Raw genomic sequence first — 25,344 nt, 5'->3', positions numbered from 1 at the left:
TTTCGGTGCTCTAACCTTTTTATTTTCGAGAACACGGCAGCCAGCAGGCAGCTCGGAGCTTTTGGAAGAAGATCCTCGACAAAAAGTCAAATCTGCAGGGGTGTGAAAAGGAAACGTCTTTGATGTCAGATGAAATTTCACCGACCAGCACGGCACAATCTGATTGCAGGCTGCTGGCCTCCTCTGGCAGCGTGATCTCTGGATGGTTCCGCCCACAGGAGGTGTGTGAGTCCGGATGATTTCAGTATTTGAGGGAACATTTATAAGAAAACTGGAATCTTTGAATATCTCTTGAGCATTGACTGAATGCAAATGCCAAACAGAGCACACAAGAATCTGTGATTCTAGAGTTTTTATAACTTCAGTAAATCCTCCGGGAACACAAATCCACAAGAAGCTCATCAATCGCTTGGTTGAATTTAGATTTCTATTTAAACAAACCAACACTCCACAAAGTTTCTTTTACAAACAATGTATCACTGTTTTCTTTGTACGGATGATTTTGACACATCGAGGGTTACAAAGTGGCGCTGCCAGTTCTGTTCTTGTGGCTAGATATCCCAGGATGCATAGAGCAGCGAATCAGACGGGACTATTATTATTATTATATTAGTATTATTATTAATCCTCGGGATTGTTGGTAGGGACGGCCTGCTGCTATCGACCCAGATCCCCCCTTTCCCCCAACCCCCAACCTTCAGTGACGTCGACGTCCCTGACGCCAAGCCACCACCATCGGGCTGTATCGTCCCCACGACCAGTGTGGACTTCCTGCATCTTATCCCAAAGCCTCTCGAGATAACACTTGTTATGAATTGGTGCTGACGTTTGATGCCGAGCCCACACAGTCCTGAGGAATCTGTAGTTTTGTGATTTGCTTTGTTTGTTGTCTTGCACTTAAAATATAAAAAGCTTCCTTTCAGAGTAAAATCTACCCTGTAATTAATTGCTGCCTTCAGCAGGTTGTGCACATTTCTGATTCGCTGCCTCAATGAGAGCAGACTAAGTCCATGTCTTCATGTTGGCTGTATTGTTTGTCCATGCGTTGATTGTGTTTTTAAGATAAGAGAACAAAAGGAAACTTGTCCCAAATTAAGCAACAACAGGAAACTGTAATCACTCTCACACTGTGCCGCCGCCTGGTAATGACCGACTTCAAGGCAAGTCACGAGAAGTTTGAAGAGAAGAGTCCGATTGTTTCTCATTGTTTGATCCTCATGACTCCTCTGCTGCTCTGCCTCCCTTTGTCTCAGTCTGTCCTCTCTTTTCCCACAGATCGTCTGTCCTGCTAACACTCCTCACTCTAAAATAGAATCACAGTCTGCATGCCGGCTCCCTTTTTGATTTGAGTTTGCAAACCAGGAATCCAGAAAAGTTCTGTGTTTGCATTTGAAGACCTCTTATCTTCCTGATGTTCTCCTTTCATGTCGTTAGTGTGTGAAACCGAAAGAGCAGCTTTGTATGAGTTTGCAGTCGATAAAGGAGAGTTTCACCTGTCGATAAAGGAGAGTTTCACCTGTCGATAAAGGAGAGTTTCACCTGTCGATAAAGGAGTTTCACCTGTCGATAAAGGAGAGTTTCACCTGTTGATAAAGGAGAGTTTCACCTGTCGAAAAAGGAGTTTCAGCTGTCCATAAAGGAGAGTTTTACCTGTTGATGAAGGAGAGTTTCACCTGTCGATAAAGGAGTTTCACCTGTCGATAAAGGAGAGTTTCACCTGTCCATAAAGGAGAGTTTCACCTGTCCATAAAGGAGAGTTTCACCTGTCGATAAAGGAGAGTTTCACCTGTTGAAAAAGGAGAGTTTCACCTGTCTATAAAGGAGAGTTTCACCTGTCGATAAAGGAGAGTTTCACCTGTCGAAAAAGGAGTTTCAGCTGCCTATAAAGGAGAGTTTCACCTGTCTAAAAGGGAGAGTTTCACCTGTTAATAAAGGAGAGTTTCACATGTCATAAAGGAGAGTTTCACCTGTATATAAAGGAGAGTTTCACCTGTTAATAAAGGACAGTTTCACATGTCATAAAGGAGAGTTTCACCTGTCGATAAAGGAGAGTTTCACCTGTCGAAAAAGGAGTTTCAGCTGCCTATAAAGGAGAGTTTCACCTGTCTAAAAGGGAGAGTTTCACGTGTCATGAAGGAGAGTTTCACCTGTCGAAAGAGGAGAGTTTCATCTGTCATAAAGGAGTTTCACCTGTCAATAAAGGAGAGTTTCACCTGTCGATAATGGAGAGTTTCACCTGTCGATAAAGGAGAGTTTCACCTGTCATAAAGGAGTTTCACCTGTCAATAAAGGAGAGTTTCACCTGTCTATAAGGGAGAGTTTCACCTTGTTTATAAAGGAGAGTTTCACCTGTTGATAAAGGAGAGTTTCACCTGTCTATGAAAGAGAGTTTCACCTGTTGATAAAGGAGAGTTTCACCTGTCAATAAAGGTGAGTTTCACCTGTTGATAACGGAGTCACACCTGTTGATAAAGGAGAGTTTCACCTGTCTATAAAGGAGAGTTTCACCTGTCTATAAAGGAGAGTTTCACCTGTATATAAAGGAGAGTTTCACCTGTTAATAAAGGACAGTTTCACATGTCATAAAGGAGAGTTTCACCTGTTGATAAAGGAGAGTTTCACCTGTCAATAAAGGTGAGTTTCACCTGTTGATAACGGAGAGTTTCACCTGTCTATAAAGGAGAGTTTCACCTGTATATAAAGGAGCTCTTTTTCAGCTCTTTGCTATTCAATCCTGACTTTTATTGACCATTAAATTATTCCACAATAGTTCTAATTTTGGAACCAGATCTGCAGTTTTATGTGCTGAGATGAGCGATGGGATGACTTTAGCACCGTCAATAAAAGGAAGATTAATTTCATGTATTGTTTGGATCGTTCCCACACTTTGCAGATCTTTGCTGGTTTACCAACAATGACCGTACTGTTCAAACACTCGATAAGGCAAACAGCTGCTCCTGCTGTTTCTGTTTTCCCCCTGAAGCCTCACAAACTCTCGCCCTCCTCTCTCCTCGTAGCCGAGCAGACTGTGACCTTGTTTCCCGATGAGCCGGTGCTCCCTCGCTCTGCTTCTTATCACAAACGGGACATTGATGGATGGGTTGGAGGAGCTGTTCTGCTGTTTGGGGCACGAGGTCAAGGCGACAGTTACTTTAGCCCAATGTTATTTTTGGTAACAGTCATCCAGTGCTGATTGTAGATAGTTAACGAGTCCTGTAAAGAGGAGGATTTTCACAATAAAGTGCATGTTTTTGAGAAAAAACTGCTTTTACATAAGTATCAATTTATGAAAATTTCTTTTAATTTTTCTGTGCTTTTGAAGATTAGGAACGACCCTGCAAGACATGTACAAATATCCGCCAGCTCGTTCACATTATGCAGCCATATGCCCGCAGGTTAGGAGGGATTATAGGAATGATTTCGCACTCAATTGAGGCCGCAGAGGATTCAGAGAATCAAAGCCCCTCAGACAGCGACTATTTTTGGGCTGCTGCTAATAGTTCTTGTCAGGCGTAATTTTTAAGTACTTTAACCAATTCATTGTATAATTAGGTTAACAAAATTAGCTCATTGCAGAATCAGTCAGCAGGCGGGAATGCAATAAAGTTATTAACATTCCACATTCATAGAGCCATTAATACAGAGGTGATCCGTCTTTATCACGGTGTTCTTCCTCGGTGAAAAAAGGAAGAAATTCATGAATGATAAATGAACTTTCGTGGTATGTTCAGAGGACTCTATTGATTTTTTTTTGTATTTTCACAAAGAGAGCTGAGAGTGAATATCAAACATGTCAAAATAAAAGCACATCATAACTGAAGAGTATCGGTTGTGTGAGGGACGTTTGGTTTGTGTAGATGTTTTTGTCCGGTTCATGTGTTAGCAAGGGCGCCCATAGAGGGAGGGAGGGGCTTTTTGGGCCACATAGGGGCAGGGGTGGGAAGGTTAGCAAAATTGTGTTCCACACTAAATTTACACACATTTTCATTGTAAATCTTAAAGTCCTGTTTGGACTTTAAGATTTCTGTTGGCCTCTGATTGGCCCGCTCTGTTTGCAGTCGCAAGGAAACTTGAGTTAAATTCCAGGTGGGCTTGTCCTCGAACGAGCTGCTGGGGTGGGTGTGTCCTACAACTCGGTAACTTCTGTGTATCTTGTGTTTAAAAAAAAAAAAACCTTGTGGAGGTTTAGTACAGCCGTCCAGCATCTTGACGTTTAATGTATGTTTTTAAATATGGATCAGCAGATTAGCAGACTTTAAAATAATTTATCTACAATTCTACAATTGACTTAGCAGACGCTTTTATCCAAAGCGACGTACATCAGAGAGTAAGAACAACACAAGCAAGGATCTAGAAAAAAGGGAACAATGTGAGTAAGAGCAAACGATCAGCTTTGAGTCTGATTGGACACACAGGTGCTGACAGGAAGTGACCAGAGGCAAAGCACAACATTGAGGGCAGTTCTTGAGAGCTCTAATCAGTATAGAAACCATCTTATAAGTCGTCGTTATCAAACAAAAACTATCGTCATTACCATCATCATCATCAATAATATGGAGACCATCATCATTAAGTTAGTAGGTATTCATGACAGAGCTGGGTCTTTAGCTTTTTCTTAAAGGTGCAGAGGGACTCTGCAGATCAAATGGAGTTTGAAAGTATACTTTTTATAAAAACTGCTGCGTAAAAATCTTTGTTTGACAAGTTGCCAGATTGTCACGATGTTGTTACTTCACACCTTTCTAACCCGGTGAGTGAACCTTAAAGGGTTTACAATCAGGGAATCATGTGGAAATATGTGACCCGTCCTGTTTGTGCACGTCAACTACGTGTTCATCCTTTCCCTCTCTGCTCTGTCACCTACATAATGAGAACACGCTGAACACGTCAAGGCGGTCATAGACTTCCCTTAGTAAGGAGGTCGTATTACATATCATTTGTCAGCCTGAAATGTTATCGCTATTAAATGGATATATTTAATATCCAACACATCCATCAAAAAGTAAATACATTTTTCCTCGACTTATTTTATTTGGTCGTCTGTTTGCACCTCATGTAGTTCTCTTTGATGTAACATCCGGTGTTTCCATGACAACAATAAACATGTCTTGTCTGTCATGGTGGCTGCCACGACAAGACGCGTCCCATTACAGCTTTAAAATTACAGATTTCTCTCACTCAAACATATAACATAGGTTTAGTCCATGTTTAATTCATTTTGATATTTTAGTGTAAAAAGTCTATTAAAATTCTACATATTGTATTTTGCTTTAAGTACATTTTAAAGGTCACATATTCTGCTAAATCCACTTCACCATGTTCCTCTAACTCTAATATGTGTCTCTAGTCCGTCTACAAAACCCCCCAATGATGAGAAAAGTCCATCCTCTCCGTCTTTAGCCTGCTCCACTTTTCAGAAAATGTGTGCTCAAACAGGCCGTTTGGAGATTTTTCCTTCATGACATCACAAAGGGCAGTAGCCCCTCCCCCAGGTGGGTGACACTCCCACAGCTAGGTGTTTAGTCACACTGGATCTTCAAATAAATGCTCAGATTTGATCTGGTTAAATGTCAAAGAGGGGTAATATCGGAGTTATGTGTTGCTCTCGGGGCATTTCTCTCTGTTCTCTATAAAGATGAGCTTGTGGACTCGTAAATTGACTCGGTTTTGATGTAGGGGGCGCGGCTCTGCTGCTGACCCTGTGCTTCACGTGTTACGTTCGTTGCTGTGTTTATATGTCTTTTTCGCGTATTTTTTCATAGTAAGCTTTTGGTAACCTTACTGAACTGCTTGGAGTCCTTTTGGTTACCGACAGTTTCGGACTACATGCAAACAATGGCCTGATCACCTACAGCCGGGAGCACCTGTTGTCTCTTCAACCTCACGCAAGAATCGGTGACCTGTTTCTAAATCTACCCGATGACTGCTCCGGACTGGCAAAGAATCAAAAGCTATTAAAGAACCCCCAGACAACAGCAGGACTTAAAACTAAAATTAAGAAACGAGGATCAAGAGGAGGCATCAAAGCAAGACTCCGAAGACGCGGCAGCCGACCTCCCCTGCCAGTGATTACGCTGTCCAGTGTACGGTCACTAAATAACAAATTTGAGGAACTAACGGCAAAAGTCAAGTACGACAGCAACTTCAGACACAGCAGTCTGATATGCCTGACAGAGACATGGTTGAAACGCGCATGTTGCTTTGGGGGGATACACCACGATAAGAGCTGACAGGGATGAATTTACGTCATATAAATCAATTGGAGGTGGTCTATGTATCTTTGTAGATGACAGATGGGCCACGCAATTCCACATACACGAGCAAATATGCACCCCCGATTATGAACTTATATCTGTGTCTTTCAGGCCTTTTTATTTACCTAGGGAATTTGGACAAATTACTGTCATTTTAACATATGTGCCCGGACCGGACTATGAGAAGGCAGCGGCAAGAATAACAGAGAGCTACAACACCGCGCTCACCCGCTCCTCAGACCAGCCCGTGTTTGTCCTCGGAGATGTCAACACTTGTGGCCTTTCCAGTCACCTACCTAACCTGCAACAGTATGTGGATTGTCCTACTAGATCTACCCGTGTGTTGGATAAGTGCTACGGAAACGTGTCTGATGCTTACAAGGCTGTAAGCCGACCACCGCTGGGTAAGTCAGACCACAATGTGGTGCACCTGCTTCCCAAATATCGAGCTATGGTGAAGCAAGAGAAACCCATGAGTAAGGACATTAAACTGTGGACTGAGCAGAGCAAAGAGGAGCTGAGAGACTGTTTTGATGACACAGATTGGCAACTGTTTTTTGACTGTAGTGGAAATGTACATGAATTGACTGAAACCATAACTTCATATATAATATTTTGCGAAAACAATTGTGTCCAGAAAAAAACGGTTAGAATATTCCCAAACAATAGACCATGGTTATCTAAAGATATTAAAATTTGTCTTAATGAGAAAAAAACATGCTTTTATTAACAGTGATACTGATGTGGTCAAAGAAAAAAGGAGAGAACTCAGATCCAAGATAAAGAAAGCAAAATTGGAATATAAAGACAGGGTAGAGAGCCAGTTTTGTCTGGGTAATGCTAAACAGGCATGGGAAGGCCTTAACTTTATGATGGGCAGAGAGTATAAGAAACCGAAGAACACTCAAACAAACAATCCTTCCTTTGTGAATGATTTAAATGTTATTTATAGCAGATATGATGTAGGAGATTTTAATACAGAATGTGAGATGGTTTGCAGCAAAATTCCAACATATGCCCCAATAGTTCTAACGGAGCATGAAATAGCAGTTAGCCTTGCAAACACAAAGCCAAATAAGGCCCCTGGACCTGATGGCCTGACTGGACGAGTACCAAATTGTTTCAGCTTCTGCTGGACAAGTGCACAGTACCTAGCTCCTGGAAGATGTCCAACATAGTGCCTGTACCTAAGAAACCAAGGGCAAACCTTTTAAATGATTTTAGACCAATAGTACTTACTTCTGTTTTATGCAAATAAAATTTGCATATAAAAGGTCAAGAGGAACTGATGATGCAACAGTAACCTTAATTGACAAAGTGACCAAACACTTGCAACAGACAACAAACTATGCTAGAGTGTTATTTATCGACTTCAGTTCTGCTTTTAACTCAATCAGAACACATATCCTTTTAAAAAGGCTTTTGGATTTAGATGTGAATGGGGGTCTAATTCTGTGGATCAAAGATTTTCTGTCTGAGCGTCCACAGAGAGTGTGCTTAAATGGTAATGAGTCAGAACTGACCGTTTTAAATGCAGGAGCACCTCAAGGCACCATCTTGTTGCCTCTATTGTTCTCTGTGTATACAAATGAGTTTAGACTCCAAGACTCAGATTTTAGCTTATTCAAATATGCTGATGATATGGCACTTGTTGGCCTCCTACGTGCAGGGGACACTAAAGGAGAGAATATGTATTTTAATCATGTAGCTTCGCTCCAGAATTGGTGTCTATCGAGTGCTTTACAGATAAACATTAGTAAAACTAAAGAAATGGTTATATCCAGTAAAAACAATATTTCTGACTCCTGCCTCACAATCATGGGAGAAATTGTTGAAAAGGTAAACTGCTTTAAATATTTAGGAACTTACATCGATAGTCACCTCAAATTCATAGATAACACAGACTATGTCTTTAAAACAGCTCTGCAGAGGCTACACCTACTTAGGAAGCTGAATGAGTTTGGGGTGAGTAAAAAGATTCTTGAAATGGTGAACAAGAATCTGGTAGAAAGTATTTTGTCTTTTAACATGGTCGCATGGTACGGGCATTTAGATGTTAAATGTAAAAACAAACTGACAAGAGTGGTCAATACCGCTAGTAAAATCATAGGGAAACCACAGATGCCTCTTTGTGACAGGCACGTACTGAACACTAAAAAGAAAGCCCAAGACATAACAAGTGACCCTTCTCATCCACTGCACTCCCAGTTCAAAGTGCTTCCATCAGGTCGGCGATTCAGACTGCCAAGAGCCACAACAAATGTTTATAAAAAATCATTTGTACCAAATGCAATAAAATTATTAAATTAATAAAGGAGAAAATGACCCCCCCCCCCCCCCCCAACTCTAACTGCACATTGTTTTATGAAATTACTGTTTTTAAACCTATAACTTTATGAAATGTATTAAAACTCTGGCTTATTACTATACTAAATTATTATTTTAAATTCAAGAACCATGCTGACTGTGATGTTGTCGAGGACTACAGGTGCTCTCCTGGTTTCCTGCTGTGCTTGAATGTTGTGTTGTTTGTCATCTGTTTTATTCTTGTGAAGCCGAAGACAATTTTCCACTTTGTGGACAAATAAAGTTCTATTCTATTCTATTCTAAAAAACTGCCTTTGCCGTTTGCCCTGCGTCGACTCGTCTGCCTGACAACAGAGTGACAGATGACTCGTGACCATGTTTCCACTGCTCGTCGACTTTGTTCTCTGCACCATTACGCTCACTAAAGTGCACTTTTGGTTTTAATGAGGGGTTTGCACACCGCAGACCCGGCACACTCACAGTATCCCTCCCTGTGAAGATGTCAAGAGGACTCCTCTCCCTTTGAGGGAAAGTTCCTCCTCATTTCTCAGATCTCTGTTTCATGAGCTGGAAATTATACGACTCCATCCGTCATCCTGAGTACGGTTGAGTTTTCCACATTTGTCCCGATGGTGTGGTTTCATCTCCGACCAACGTTTTGAGTCGAGAAGCTGCTCGGTCATATGTCAAACTTTTTTATGTCCACCCTCATAAAAACCTCACTTTTGAGATTGAACCTCATGATCCGACACTCATGATTTTTCTGGTGACTTTTTGGATCCTGAGGGCAAAATCTGTGAGTGTGATGCGATCTCTCCTGTTAGACATGGATGACAAGAGTTTGGGCAAAAACCCACAGATTTTATGCTCTTTCTTTTATTAGTCTCCTCATCAACAAAACGTCAAGACAGCACAAGAGAAACATCATGGCCTGCAGATGAATACATCAAACACAAAGGAGGACTGATGAATGTTTCTTTGGATTGTTTCGGACTCTGAGTCAAATTAAATTATCAAATTAAAGATGAAAGATCTTTATGAGCGACTTTTACCAGCAAGCGTCAATTTCTCTCCACCCTTTAAGCAATATATTAATATTAAGGCGCATTTGATCGACCACAGGTTATACCCCAGAGGGAACTTTTAAACGTTTTTTTTAAACTGCGTCACCAATTTTCCACTTTTTCCCCTGCAATAATCACTTTGGCCACTAGAGGTCACAGCCTCATCTTAAACATGGCATTAGTGTTTAAGTCAAGACCACACTAACCGAGCTCTGAGACAACACCTTAGGGATCGAGACCGAGTCAAACTCAAGACAAAAAAGTAGTAGTAGTTTTGTTTACTTGAATTGGGAACTACAGAGACCATCATCCTTTGCGCTCGGCTCGCTGCCTCGGTTCAGAGGAAATAGCGGCCACCGGTAATTTACCATAAATTCCACTCGCTTCCATCAAAAAACAAAGGTCATCCGTGATTATTTATGTGGAATATTTAGTGAAATAGTGTTGTTAGCTTTCTGCTAAAGTGGTGGCTGCCATCTTGTTTTTGTCTCTCGACCAATCAGAGGCTGTGTCTGCGATCAGCTGACATGTAAGGGCCACTGAGAAGCCAGGGCAGCCTGAGACTGATCCTGCTCCCAGCACAGAAATGCAAAGATAGAACTGATTCATCCTTTTCAGCTCATTCTAGTATCAGTAGATCTGTGCTCTGACACAAAGTGCAGATTCTCCTTTGAAAGAAAAACGTTTACACACTTTTTGCTGACCTTTCAGAGGGAAACAGATGGTCACCACTTTAATGTATCTTTAACTGTTTCTTGTGCACTACATAAAACCTCAGTGTTAATACATCTTTCTCTACATACTGCCTCAGAGGAACAAAAATGATCTTCTTTGTGTTTTTGGTTGAAAAGAAAACAAAGAAAACTTCAAAATAAAATGAGTACTCTGATTCTTGCGGCTGTGTGATTCCTACATCGAGGCTTTTCTTCTTCAGCCTTATTACATAAAAGATCTAAATATATTTTCCAACACTGAAGGGGGAAAAAAAGTCAAAAGGAGAGGAGGCATGGTCTCTTTGAGGAAGCCCCGCCCCCCCCCCTGCGTATCAGCCCCGCCCACCTCATCACTGAAGCGGGGCCACCCAGCGGACACTTTGAAGTCTTGCCTCTATGATCAGTGAGCTGCTGGAGTCCGGACTGAACACACGCAACTGGGGACGTTTCCTCCTCTCGTACTGGGAATCTTTAAAGTACAACCTTGGTGTTTGATGGTTTTAAAGGAGAGGACACTGTGTTCACTCTGCGCTGCTTCTCTCTCCGGACGTCTGCTTTGAGGTTTTTGTTTTTTTAAACTGGAATAATTTTGAGCCGTTTTTGGAGAGCGCGATGCCTCAAACGGACTGAGAGGCTTCTCCGTCCTCTCGGGACATTTCAGGACGTCCAGCTGTGTTTGTCTTTTCCTTTTTGAGGAGGGGATGAGTCACGTCTGCATGGATTACTTTTTAAACATCACCTGTGCCTGAACACCTCGGACTGACAGTATAACGCACGCAGTCTCCAGAGCGCAGCGCCCTCCCACCAATGAAATATCTCCCCGCTGCGGATCGACAAAGTACGCGGATCGAGCTCAGTGAGACCAGCCACGGTGCCAAGTCTCGTCCCGGCGCTGTGGTCCACTTGCTGACCCCACTGGACCCACTTCGGCAGGCAAAGCGGCTTCCCATCCGAGTCCTCAAGATGTTGACTGCGCACACCGGACACTTGCTGCACCCGGAATATTTACAGCCTTTGACGTCCGCCCCAGTCAGCATCGAGGTATTTATTGACTTTTTGAGAATATACTGCACTTTATTAATTTGCAGTGCGGTGTTCCTGGTGTCACAGCAGGACGCGGAACATGACAATATAAATCTGAATTTATTGCAATGTCATTGGCTGTGACAGCGAACATAAATCTTAAAGAGTTCCGGAGCAGGAGACCAATATTTTAATTTACTTCGACTTAAGAAGGGTTTACAGGGCACATGCAATCCTCGCCGTTCTCCCATGATGCAAATATAGTCTTCAGTGGATTAGTTTTGATAGTCATGACAACTTCATTAAATTAAATCTTGAGCGTAAATAAACTAAAAAACGCAGAAAAAACAAAGTATTTGGACAATCTGTTTGTTGTTTTACTTCTGTTAAATGTTAAAAAGTGAGTATATTTGTCACATATGTCCGTTAATTATCTCCTAACTCACTTATTAATCATTTGCTGTATAAAATGTAAAAAATTAAAAATAAAATACCCCTCCTAGTTTAGGGGATGTTGTCAAATGTTGCATAATTCCACCAAAACAAAACAAAACAAAAAATCTGTTTTTCGTCATTAATAACAAATGAAAGCAGCAGATAAAGCTACCAAATAAAGATTTTTGTTTATTAAAAAAATGGCAGGACCAGCCTATATTTTTTTATAGATTAAATCAAACTAGCGTCAAGAAAGGCAATTTGAAGACACTCCCTTAGATTATGGAGTCTCCACGAATCGCTGTGTCCTATTTTTCGTTGTTTACAAGCACAAAGTGATTAACTGAGAATAATAATCACCACTTAAACTAAAAATTATTGGCAGCTGTAGTTTAAATAAAGTTACTATCAGGAGTTTTCAGGCTACCAGATGATAGCATGTCCATTGCAGGGGGTGGGGGGGGGGGGGGGGGGGGGTCTTATTCTGACTTATTCTGTCTCCGGGCAGAATACATTAAAAAGAAAAATGACAACGCTGATCAGAATCTGTGTTTTTCTTGTAGCTGGATGCCAAGAAGAGTCCCTTGGCCCTGCTGGCTCAGACCTGCTCTCAGATCGGCAAACCAGACCCTCCGTCCTCCTCTAAGCACGGCTCCTCCTCCTGCAGCCCGGGGGACAAGGAGTCCGGCAGTCGCTCATCCAGCCTGAAGCACGGCGAGCGCCGCCCCTCTGTGGATGATAAATGTAGCTTCAAGCCTTACAACAAAGGCAGCGGAGACTGTCGCAGAGACGGAGTGAGCAGCAGCAGCACCACCAACAACAACAGCGATAAAGTCGGGTTCAGGGTGCCGAGCAATAATGTTAATAACTCTAGCACTAATGGGAGTTTGACCACGGGACAGCAGCAGTCCTACCCGTCGCACGCTGCCTCACCAAACTCCAGAGCGGGCAGCACCACCCCACCTGGACACGCTCAGCCCCAAAAACAGAGCCAGTCTCCGGTCTCCCACTCCCAGACTACAAGCGGCGACTCTGCACACGAGCAGGGCAGTCCAACCAGCACGAGCGGCAATAATAATAATCATCAGAAAAAAGATGCGGATGTAAGCAAGAGGATCTCGGACAGTCCACACGATGCGAACTCCAGCCACGCTCGAGCCAGCACCAACTGTAGCAACAGCAGCTCCGACGGAGGCTCAAACCACGAGGGGGTTAAAGCGGACTCCTCCCATCCTAACCTGGGTCCCGGTCGCATTACACCCATTTCTCCTTACAAAACAACCCAGCCTCTTTTCCCCCTGCCCGCCTCCAATTTGGGATACCACGGATCTGTAGTCGGGGCGTACGCAGGCTACCCGTCTCAGTTCGTTCACGGTATGGATCCGACAAAGCCAAACCTCGGCATGGGAAGCCTTGGCGTCCCGGGAAAGCACCCGAGCTCCAGCCCTCTCACGGGGGCCTCCCCTCCCTCCTTCATGCAGGGTTTGTGCAGGGATCCCTACTGCCTAAGCTACCCGAGCGTGTCCCACCTCGGCGGAAGCAACTGCAACTCCTGCATCCACGACCCTTCCTCCTCCCTCAAATCAAACTTCCCCCTGGTGTACCCCTCCCACCCTCTCCACTCCCTCCACCAAAGCTCCAGCGTCTCCTCCTCCCTCTCGCACCCTCTCTACACGTACGGCTTCATGCTCCCGAATGACCCCCTTCCCCATGCCTGTAACTGGGTCTCGGCTGCAGGGCCGTGCGACAAACGTTTTGCCACGTCGGACGAGCTCCTGGCTCACCTCCGCACGCACACGGCCCTGCCCGTGGGAATGGACAGTAAGCTGCTCTCTGTTTCCTCTTCTGGACCCGCCTCCTGCCACCTCCACCTCCCTCACCAGAGCAGTCCCGGCTCAATGCCCGGCTCCCTCTCCCTCAGGTCTCCCCACAGCCTGGGATTAGCTCGCTATCACCCTTACAGTAAGGTTCACCTGCCCCCTGGACCCTCCTCCATCTCCCTGCACTCTCTGCCCACCACAGGCCCGTACTACCCTCATTACGCCCTCTACAGTCAAAGACTTGGATCTGCATCTGCCTTGGGATACCAATGATTCACCATCTGCTTACTAGTTTTAAGAATTGGTTTGACATTTTGGAAAAATAAGCTTATTTCCTGTTCTCTGGAGAGTCAGACGAGAAGATTGATACCACACACTCATATCTTTCTTCCAAATACGAAATTACAGCCAGCATCTGGTTAGCGTAGCTTAGCACAAACACTGGAAACAGGGGAAACGGTTAGCTTGGATGAAAAAAACGGCAGTAAAATAAAAAAACAGCAACACTTCAGTTCTTTATTACACACTTTTTTTTTCATCTGTGAAAATAATAAGCCTTCAAGGGATCATTTTAAAGTTTTTTTACTTGGCAAACACGACTGCGGTAGGCTATTGTTCCTAGCCAAAAAAATATCTATACAATTATCTGATAAGAACATTACATTTTTAAGCTCTACGTTCGGCCATCTTGTTTTTGTTTTTTTTATCAAGAAGTCCCCATATTTGAAAAGAAGGTGAATGCACACCTCTATGTCTCTATCCTGTTACACAGATTGATTATGTAGCACCATGTCAATCATACTGTAGGTAGCCATGACCGATAGCTTACCCTGCTTTCTTGTGGGTAACTAAATGAGACCGTAAACATCATGTTATGTCATAGAGGACATTTGAAACAAGAGATAGAGACTTTCAACAAATCAAGTGGGAAGCAGGCTCACTTTCTCCTGTGCTTCAGTACAATCCTACTTCTCTGGGCTAACACTAGTATTGCCCTCTGCTGGCCTGGAGGTTTTAGGTACTTCTCAACTCAACACAACTTTATTTATACAGCATTTTACACACAACACTGTCGATCTAAATTACTTTCCAGCACAGATAACGAGGAAGATAGACAGCAGTAAATCAAATACATATAAAGACATTACTGTTATGATTTTTAACCGCAACAGTAACAGCAATAACTACTTTACAATTGCAGCTATCATAGCAACAATATCAAAATCACTTTTATCACTGGCTTCATTTTTAACCCAAGGGGCTAACACAACTATTTAGATATAGTACGACGTTTTTAAGAATAAAAAATCTGAAAGGAAAACTCAAAAACAGAGCTTCCAGATGCTTTTTGGTACTCTAGATGTTGGCACTTTTATTGTTTTATTTCCCCTTTTTTTTAACTTTCTTTGTTGCTATTACATATTAACAATATTTCCATTTAGTAATATCCATTCAGAATGTGTATTTTATTCCCAACAAGAACAAGATAAACACATACATACAAACAAACAATTAGACTAGATGTTGGCACCTGTGTTTCCATGCTTTGTGCTAAGCTAAGCTAAACTAACCAGGGTATAATTCTTTATTTGACTTCCCACAGAAAGGGAATAAGCTTTTCTTAAATGTCTTAACCTTTCCTTTACGTTTGAACTTAGTTGCGGCGCGTTGCTTTCTTCCACTTGATTTAAGGCTGGATTCAAGAGGAACACGGATCAAAGTGCAAGTCCTGGATTTTGACTTGAGTGCATCTTCACCCTTTCTTTACACACAATAAATGAGATTTTGGTGTTTCTAATCAGGCTCCACTCCTAAAGATCAGAGGACTCTCCTTGTGGCACATTGTTGGGATACTTTTTGCAGCAGACATGACGGCCCCCTCGGGAGACTCGTGCCGCCCTGTGGGCTCGGCAAATTGACGGTTGGACGCTGCGTAACAGCACTTGAATGTTCAGGGTTCTCGCTGCAAATGATGATGATTTAGTGCAGGAAAAATGTAGAGTGGCGGGGGATTGCGAGGAGCTGCAGCCGTGGACCGATGTAATCCCGGCCTGCAGGAGATGCATGTAAGCTTGACACACCTGTTTACTCAGCACCCATGGTTTGTGATGATTTGTTTCAGTTTCCTTCTGTTTTTGTTTATTCCTACTGAGAAGTTGTATTTATTTTCATGGGAAATCTGACTTTCTTTCATGTTCACCACATAAATGGAGAGAGTCGAGCTGGGTGACAGATGCTGAATACGTCGTGTCTTAACACTTCTCTGAGAATGAATGTTCAATCACATCTCTCTCTCTACGGACGCCTGCTGGGCTTTTTTGATTTCTACAAATTAATTCAAATGAGATGTGATATTTTATATGTGAAACTGGAACACCTTGTGGTGGTATCCAGTTTGAGGGGGGGTGGGCATATTTTGCTAAATAAATCTCATTGAGGATGTATTTTCTGTTGTCTTCATTTCTTTGGGTCTGATTTGATATAAAAGCTGAGTTTAGGCTTTCATGTTCTTATTGCTTAAGGAACACTCAATTTAATCATTAGTTTTGGTTTCTTAAGCGCACATGTTCAACTTTTGCACTTTATTTGCACGTTTCTCAATTAAACTAATGTTTAGAGGGGACTTCCTTGTTGGAAATAATTCAAACACATCTGATGGTCGTCTTGAATCTTAAATATTTCTTGACTTTAAAGGAAGAATGATCAACATGATCCACATAAATATCTCATAAATCCAGTCTGTCCTGTGTAAATGTGTCTCTGAGTCCTGACTGTCTACAATGAGGGAGAAGCTCGAGTCCCGCTGGCTGTGTTGTTGTCAGAGCCGTGTTTACATGGACGGGACGGCCGGCTCCTCCCCTTGTGTATAAAAGCTGTTTTTGTCAAGAACTAGAGAGAAGAAGAAGAACATACTCACTGATTATTTGGATGTTAGTAAGAGTTTTTAGATCACGCTCATTCTGTGTCAGTTTACATGAAATGTGAAGCTACGAGCTAACTAAAGAGCGCTAACATTAGCATGCTAACACAACAATGTGACGCTACGAGCTAACTAAAGAGCGCTAACATTAGCATGCTAACACAACAATGTGAAGCTACGAGCTAACTAAAGAGCGCTAACATTAGCATGCTAACACAACAATGTGACGCTACGAGCTAACTAAAGAGCGCTAACATTAGCATGCTAACACAACAATGTGAAGCTACGAGCTAACTAAAGAGCGCTAACATTAGCATGCTAACACAACAATGCACGACACAGGTGACTGCAGCTCGAGCAGAGGACAATTTTATCCGCTGCTTGCACTAAACCCCTTTGTGTGAACGTGAGTGGAGGGGGGTTGGAGGTGTGTCTCTGGAGGAGAGCAGAGGCTTCAGGATGGAGGAGGCGTGGCCAAACAGCTGTTTGTTTTGGTTTCATGCTGGAGCTCATGGGAGACATCTACTGGATCAAAAACGTCGCACATTCTTCTGCTAAAAATTGGTACAATCAATACGTCAATTTTGTACAGTAGTTATCTGTCGTTCTTGAGTAGTTTTGTAAATTTAAAGAAAACAAAAGAATCTATCGGTTTGAAAGTTTGCCACTCTTAAAATAAGTAGATCTGCCTCTTTTAAAACAAACAACCGTTTACAAGACGAGGAACGACTTCCATGTGAGACTCTCTAAAGATGTGCAGAGTTATCCTCACATTTATGCAATTATCTGAATCATCCATATCTACATGTTGGAATGCTTCTCTCTCCACTTTTGAGAGTGGCTGTTGGGTCAAATCATAAAAGCTTTTGTTTGTGAGAAATAACCGACCCACACGGCGTAAACAGGTAGTCGACAAATTCCAGAAAGTAGCTTAAATGCTCTGCAACTTCTACAAAACTCCTGGTCGCTCTTTTTGGCGGCCTTTTGTGGCCTCGTTTGGGTCCACTTGTCCAGTTTGAGGGTCACCGTTCACTGCAAATCAACGCAAAGTTTTTATCCCATAATGACTTTCTTTAAGTCTCCAGGGTGACACTGCCCACCTCCAGAGGGCACAAAAACCACTGAATGGATCGATAAGTATGAAAATTATGTAACAAATACAATATGGCCACCATCTTCAGATCTCAGCCGCATGAACTCTTGGGACATTGGGACATTTTTGACCGATGCATTCGAGGTTGCAACCATCAAAAAAACAAAATTGGGATATCATTTTGGAAGAAAGTTGCTCCAGCGCTTCAGGGAGAGTGGTGAAGTGAAGACGTAAACTTTTGCCACTAACCTGTCAGCCTGTCTTTGGCGCTTAAGAGTATTTTAAACATCGGCTATTTTTACAGTGAAAGAAGAAGATGACGGATGAGTTTTGGTGTGCTTTACTTCCGCGTGTTGACAGCCGCTCATAAGCAGAACCACAGGGATGCAGCTGCTCGCATTCCTTCTGTCCTGCAGTAAACACAGTGTCACCTTAAAGCCGCAGCCCGGGCAGTGAGTGTGTTTTCTTTGTCGTAAAAGGAAGAGCCAATCCTATCAGGGTGTAATGCATACATACTGTAGGATAGCAGTCGATAGCAGCCGCACGTCCTCAAGATGAAGACCTGACAGACGCTCAAGTTACCGCCGTCCACAGCAGCGTGATTGGCAGCGGTAATATGCCATTTCCTAGCAACATGACACTGTGACACCCTCGGCGAAGTATAGATGACCCACACTGGTCAATCACAACTCTGACAAGGGAGCCACAGGAGGTCAAAGCAGCCCGTCCCCCCGGCTCTGAAACAGGAGAGAGCGCTCCTGTTTCAAAAGGTCTGAGACGCTCTGATGGTGGTGTCTGAGTTCAGCAGGAGGGCATGAGATCCTGCAGGCCCACTCTGGATTCTGGTTTCACATTTCCCAATGCAGCCCAGAAAACTGACACACTTAGTTTATTAAGCATAACAAATGAGCTGGCTGCCGGTACATGCAGTGTAAGAGTTGTCACCGGTCCATGCCAGAGTGTTGGGGTTATAGTCTCTGTGGGTTTGTGTTTATTTTCTTTGGGTGGATTTTCTTTGCTTTTTTGAAGAGTTTGGGTGCAGCTGTGTTTTGTGGACTAAATGCACAGTGACAGGTACAGTGTTGGATTGGGATGCCACCTATTGGTGACCAACAAAACCAGTTTGGAATCACAATTAATAATAATAAAAATAAATTGTATTTTAAAGGCGCCTTTCAAAACTCTCAAGATCACCTTACAGAGAAGAGATAAAAACAACAAAGTAACAACACAACAATAAAATTAACATTAAAAACACAGATGGGGAATGATCAGACTGAATATGCCAGTTTAAAAAAGATGTGTTTTGAGATGAGATTTGAAAATGGAGAGAGAGTCGATATTGGGGATTTGTGGTGGGAGGACAATTTAGAGGAATCCTGATCTGGTGATGTCTCGTTGTTTCTTTTCATGCAGAACATTTATCTGCCCAGGAACATGAATGACAGACATGGATTTTACATAGAAAATGTTATAAAGTACAAATGTGTTTTCTCTTGTTCTGGATGAATACAACAACTTGCTGATCTCTTATAGCGCCATCGTTTGACTTAAAACCTATAAAACCAACAATGTTCCCATTAGCCTTGGCTGCGCTTTGTGATGCCATTCAAACATCCAACATAAGATGATCATCTCTAAACGTACTGAACATTAAAGGCTTTATATGTGATTTTTTTTGATCCAGCAGATGTCGCCCTTGAGCACCAGCATGAAACCAAAACAACTTGCGCTGCATTGTTGTGTTAGCATGCTAATGCTAGCGATCTTTATTATGCTGGTATCTTCACACTGCATGTAAATTTACCTGAAATGAGCGTGATCTAGAAACACAGTTAAGCAGTGAGTACAGTATGTTATTCTTCTTTTCTCTAGTCCCTCAATTAAACTACTTTATACACGAGGGGAGGAGTCAGCCGGCCGTCCTGGCGATGTAAACAAACTGAAGATAGGACTCTGAAAACTCTGAAAACATCACAGACAGTGGGACTCGGGTGTTACACTCATTGTAGACAGTCATGACTCACAGAGTTATTTTCAGAGGATGTACTTGATTTATTTTATATTTAAGTGTGAAAAATCACAGATAAAGCCTTTAAAACTGTCCCTGTTAGCGTTCAGCTTTAAAGTAGAAACACAGCCTATAGAAGAGCCGATAGCATGACTTTCAACTTCCTGTCTCATTTGAAGGTGAAACAAAAAGCCTCTCTCCTGACAGCAATCATTTTCACACCCCTCCCTCAGTCATTACTCAGCAGCGCAGCCAATATTTACGATTTCCTCCTTTTCAGGCCTCAGTTATTCTCTTAATTTGTTCCCGGTGTTCCAACAATAAAACCATTATTTATATAAAAGCTTTCGCTGACTCATCAGTCACGCTGTTTTCCCTTCAGTGAGATTAGTTTCACACCTCAGAGAGGCCCACAGCACGGCCTCTTATAAAGAAACCAAGGGGCCAAAATCTCCTGCTCAAAGGCGACTTAAGGGAGGGGGGCGGAGGTTACTCAGTCACTATTCACTCCCACTTTCCCCCCCGCCAGTCATCCTTCACAGAAAGCAACTCTGCTTCCCTAATCTCTCAGTAACTGCGGCTTTATTTTATCTCGTGTTGGAGACGTATTTTTCAGCGATATCTAAAAAGTCTTTGGGGGGCGGAGGGGGGGGTATTGTTCTTGGAGATGAGGGCTCGTCTCCCCCGGTTGGTCTGAGTGCGTCCTGGGTGCAGCTTGACAGCCTCAGTGATTAATGATGACAGACTGTGGTAGCTGCTCTTTCATCACATGACAAGCCTTTAACCTCTCTATCAAGCTCAATCAGAGCTAAAAAAAAGGGAGAAAGAAAGAAAGAAAGAAAGAAGCAGAAATCTCTTTCTCTTCCCCCTCAGAGACAGTGGAAATCGTCTTCTGCATTAAATCATTAAGCAAAAAGTTGCAAATGAAAGACATCTGCGCGCATACTTCCTCTGTGAAATTTGAAGATAGAAGACTTGCTTCCCAGAAATAGACTCCTCTGCTTTCATTTTGCCTTCTCTCCAACTTTATCACTTCATCCATCATCCGACTATGTGGGCTTTTCAAGTGGTCCAAAAATAAAAAGAACACAGATGTCAGCCATGCCTATACTGATGTTTTCTAAACCGCCATAAAACCCATAACTTACATCCACCCACAGACGGGGGGAAAAAAATGATGGAAGTAGACTTTTCTTGCTTCCAAGAAGAAAAACACTCCAAATGGAGAGAATATGTGGAAAACACAGCAGAGCTTACAAGTTAAATTAACCAAATCCAACGTTAAGTGAGTCTGCACTTGAGCAGGTAATTTTTGAGTTCTGAAAACAGAACATTTCCACCTCTCTTTCCTCGTCTCGTTCGCCCCTTGTCTGTTCGAGAAAATGTAAAAAAAAAAAAAAAGAAAAAAGAAACTTGGACAGGGGGAGTACAAGAGGGCAAACGCAATTATGGTTTCCTCGCTAATGTTCATGGCCCCAGCTGGTTTTGATCTGGCTGTTCTCCGATTGGCTCCCAGCTCAGTTGTCAGATCTCATGCATCACAGACCCGGTGCTTCACGGGAAAAACGTGCTTTGGCAGCGACCAGCCAGCAGGCCTGGAGGCCAGCGGGTTGATGGTGGGGTTTAGCGGCATGCCGGGGGGGGGGTTGCAGCAGGGTGACACCATCCTCCCCGCCTTTCCCCCCATCTGGATCCTCACGGTCACATTTTCTCATTCCTCGTGGTTTTTCACCCTCTCCATGAATGTAACCGCTGTAATTGGCCAACGTGCTGCCCCGGGAGCAGACGCCACGCCACGCCACAGACTTGGGAGGTCAAAGAGAAAGATTTCCAAAGTACACACGCATGTATGGCAACGGGAATCATAAAAAAGAAAAAGAGAAAAAGTACAAAGAAAGGAATGAGAAAGAGATGCTTGCATGGAAATAAGCAGACATGATTACTCAAATACAGTCATTAAGGAGGAAATGTTGTTTTTCAGGCTGTCAGGATGATTAATGAGGGGCGGCAAATCCCCTCAAACGCTTTTGTTTAGTCTAACCAGAAGACCTGATCTCTGCCACTAAGTTAGAACAGACAGGATGTGTGTTTGGTGCTTGTTCAGTGTGTGTGTATGTATGTGTTAAAACATGTTGAAAACTTAGAGAAAAAATAAGGCTGTGGAGGAAAAGTGGAGCTGAAAGGTGAAGCCAAAGAGAGATGTTGTAACCAGTCAAACAGAGCTAAACACACACTGGTGTTAGCTAGCTAATAAAGCTAACTGGAGCTTTTCAGGAGCTAAAAACAAGCGGTAATGTCCGGTGTTGAAAAATGACTGCAGTTCCTCGAGTGTCCACTTGAGGGCTGGCTCCAAAAAGACCAGGAAGTCACATACACACCCCTTAATAAAATGTCTATTTTAACAGCAGGAATGAACATGTTTACAGCCGGGTACAAAAACTAGTTTGGTCTGGATAGCTCATGTCTTTATTGTCACACACAGCACAGGGGGGTGAATTAATTCCTAAATAATCCAAGTATGTCATAATAAGGGGCGTGGCTTATTTGACTGATATGCAGGCGTGTTGTAGATGTTCATCGGGCGGCTTTAAAAGCTTTATATGCGATTTTTCACACTTAAATATAAATCAAGTATATCCTCTGAAAATAACTCTGTGAGTCATGACTGTCTACAATGGGTGTAACACCCGAGTCCCACTGTCTGTGATGTTTTCAGAGTTTTCAGAGTCCTATCTTCACTTTGTTTACATTGCCGGGACGGCCGGCTGACTCCTCCCCTCGTGTATAAAAGTTGTTTAATTGAGGGACTAGAGAAAAGAAGAATAACATACTGTACTCACTGCTTAACTGTGTTTCTAGATCACGCTCATTTCAGGTAAATTTACATGCAGTGTGAAGATACCAGCATAATAAAGATCTCTAGCATTAGCATGCTAACACAACAATGCAGCGCCAGTTGTTTTGGTTTCATGCTGGTGCTCAAGGGCGACATCTGCTGGATCAAACAAATCGGATATAAAGCCTTTAAGGCCCGCCTCAGCTCCAACTCTTTGACAGTTATTTGGTTCACTGAAAGTTAGTTTGAGACAGCATTTCCAATATGGCAACCGCCGTCGATCCCAATAGAACCCAATAAGTGACATCACTGAGACTACGTCCATGTATACTTGGTCTTAAAGCAATTTTCTATCGAGCTGGAAATATATCCAAGATAGCCCTTCCCATTCTCTAAAAATGTTAGTTAATCTATGACCATGTAAACAAAGAAATGCCAGATTATATCTTCTCGTGGCAGTGGCCATTTTGGATGCAATAACCCAATCTTTGGAACTCCTTCTTATAAAACAAGGCCCCATTGTTTCTTCTATCCCTGAAAGTCGTGAACCTATCAGCACAATCTTGTTGATGTCACATGTGCTACATGACAATGAAAAGCCTGACAGGATCTACAGGGCTCAGCGAAGGGTCAAAACCACAACTCATTTTAATTCATATGCTCAATTAAATCTGAAAATGAAAACCAGTTTCTGTAATATTCAACATGTCAGTCGCTGATGAAAAGCACTCCGAGGTAATCTTATTCTGGTTTATTTCATTTGGACCACAAACAGTCAAAAAAAACTAATTTGATGCTGCAGTCGATCACATGTCCTACAGTGTGAGTGTCAACACATTGAAGGATATTAGACCTCTTTGTGGGTTTTCAAGGTTTTTCAAAGCGCTGTGCCAAAGTCCTCAGAAACTCCAGATGTTCCCCCAAAAAATGCTGCTGGAAGGCCAATAAGGACTCAGCTTTTTCAGCAGATGTATTATGCCTCAACTCGGTGATTTAGTAGCTGTAAATGACGAAATGGTGTTGCGGTGTCTCGAGGCCCGACTGGCTTTAATCATTACCAAAGCAGCTGCAGATTTGGGTGATGTCATGTCAGCGGATGGGACCACGATGACACGGTACATTAGCGTTCAAACTTTTTTCTTCTTCTGATGTTTGATATAGTTGGACATGTTTTTTAAGCATAGTCTTAAAACATGTGATGTGGAGTTTAAGCACAAATGAAGAAGGTTTGTGCCAAATTTCATGGAAATCCATCCAAAGGTTCTGGAGACATTTTCCCTCATAACAACTTAAAGTCTTTATTTGTGATTTTTCACACTTAAATGTAATATAAATCAAGTATGTCCTCTGAAAATAACTCTGTGAGTCATGACTGTCTACAATGGGTGTAACACCCGAGTCCCACTGTCTGTGATGTTTTCAGAGTTTTCAGAGTCCTATCTTCACTTTGTTTACATCGCCAGGACGGCCGGCTGACTCCTCCCCTCGTGTATAAAAGTTGTTTAATTGAGGGACTAGAGAAAAGAAGAATAACATACTGTACTCACTGCTTAACTGTGTTTCTAGATCACGCTCATTTCAGGTAAATTTACATGCAGTGTGAAGATACCAGCATAATAAAGATCGCTAGCATTAGCATGCTAACACAACAATGCAGCACAAGTTGTTTTGGTTTCATGCTGGTGCTCAAGGGCGACATCTGCTGGATCAAAAAATTGCATGTAAAGCCTTTAAGTCCTCCTTGAGTTGCCAGTAGATGAAAAGTCAAAAGATAATATGAGTCTCTGTGGTTAATCTTCTGTGTTACATGAATGTTTGTACCAATGTTTGTTCCAACCCGTTCAGACGTTTTTGAGATATTCAAATGTTTGACCTGCTTTGGTATTCGATGAAAAGTTTTTTCTTCTGAGGAATTTGACATTGTTTACAAACAGCTAAATTCAATCCACAATACACTGCTTTTTGGTTCACTTCTCTTGTTTGGTCTGGATCGCGTTCTCACCCACAACGAGCCGGACTCTGGTGAACTGAGACCCCTCGGTTTTAAGTGGACTAGAATTTGGTTCTTTGGTCCGCACCAGAGTTTGTTTGGTTAAGGAGATAATGTTTCAGTATGAAACAGTACATTTTGCTCCTGTTATTTCCATTTCCATCTATATTAAAAAAAGGAAACAATCTTCAGAAAAGGTAAAGGGTGTAATAGTGGATTTGAAGTGCCTAAAATTTAAATTCTGGTTGGCGTTTTTTTGTTTTGGATTTTTGAAAATTAAAAAGAATCACAGAATCGAAAAAGACCAAGTACTTCTGTCGTATCTTTCATCACAAGAAGTACACTGATAAATATCAGTGTACTTTGTATCATATGAACATCATATACACAAGTAAATATGTGTTTTACTCAAAGCCACCAAAGTCCACCTAATAGTTGCACTAGAGTTTTCAGGCCAGCGAGATCACCAAAGTCACCGTGATTCATCTCCTGGGGACGATAAATCTTTGCACCAATGTTTTAGATTTTACCCTTGACCAGAGTAAACCTCGTGGTGCGTTTACATGTGAAGTCAAAGATCCCTGAGCTGTTACAATAAGTCCTCTGGAGAACATGAACGTTTGCAACACATTTGATTTCAGTCCATCCAAAAGTCGTCTGGACATTTCACAAAAAAACAACAGCAAACGTTTACCTCATGCTGCCCTGAGATGAAAAGGATTTCGTATTAAAAAGTTTATTAAAATTAATCGGTAACATAAAATTATGTACCACATTAGACTTGATCCGGACCAGAGTGCAGGGCCAGCTGTCAGTCCTGCAGCCAGCTAGCCTTGAGCTATAGCAGAGGGCTTAAAATGAAATAAATCATCAGTGTT

At 42.4% G+C, this 25,344-nt stretch overlaps 1 protein-coding gene across 1 annotated transcript; it reads left to right on the top strand.

Moving 5' to 3' along the window:
• Positions 1-10,736: 10,736 nt before the first annotated feature.
• Positions 10,737-16,060, top strand: LOC109998921 (zinc finger protein 703). The gene is made up of 2 exons (XM_020653851.3): positions 10,737-11,379; positions 12,360-16,060. The coding sequence occupies exons 1-2, from the start codon at positions 11,146-11,148 to the stop codon at positions 13,887-13,889; spliced, it is 1,764 nt and encodes a 587-aa protein (XP_020509507.1). The 5' UTR covers positions 10,737-11,145; the 3' UTR covers positions 13,890-16,060.
• Positions 16,061-25,344: the final 9,284 nt, after the last annotated feature.

Source organism: Labrus bergylta, chromosome 17 (genome assembly GCF_963930695.1).
Source record: "Labrus bergylta chromosome 17, fLabBer1.1, whole genome shotgun sequence".
Classification (NCBI taxonomy): domain Eukaryota; kingdom Metazoa; phylum Chordata; class Actinopteri; order Labriformes; family Labridae; genus Labrus; species Labrus bergylta.
Note: the sequence above shows the minus strand (reverse complement) of the source record. Positions and strands in the feature narration are given on the sequence as shown.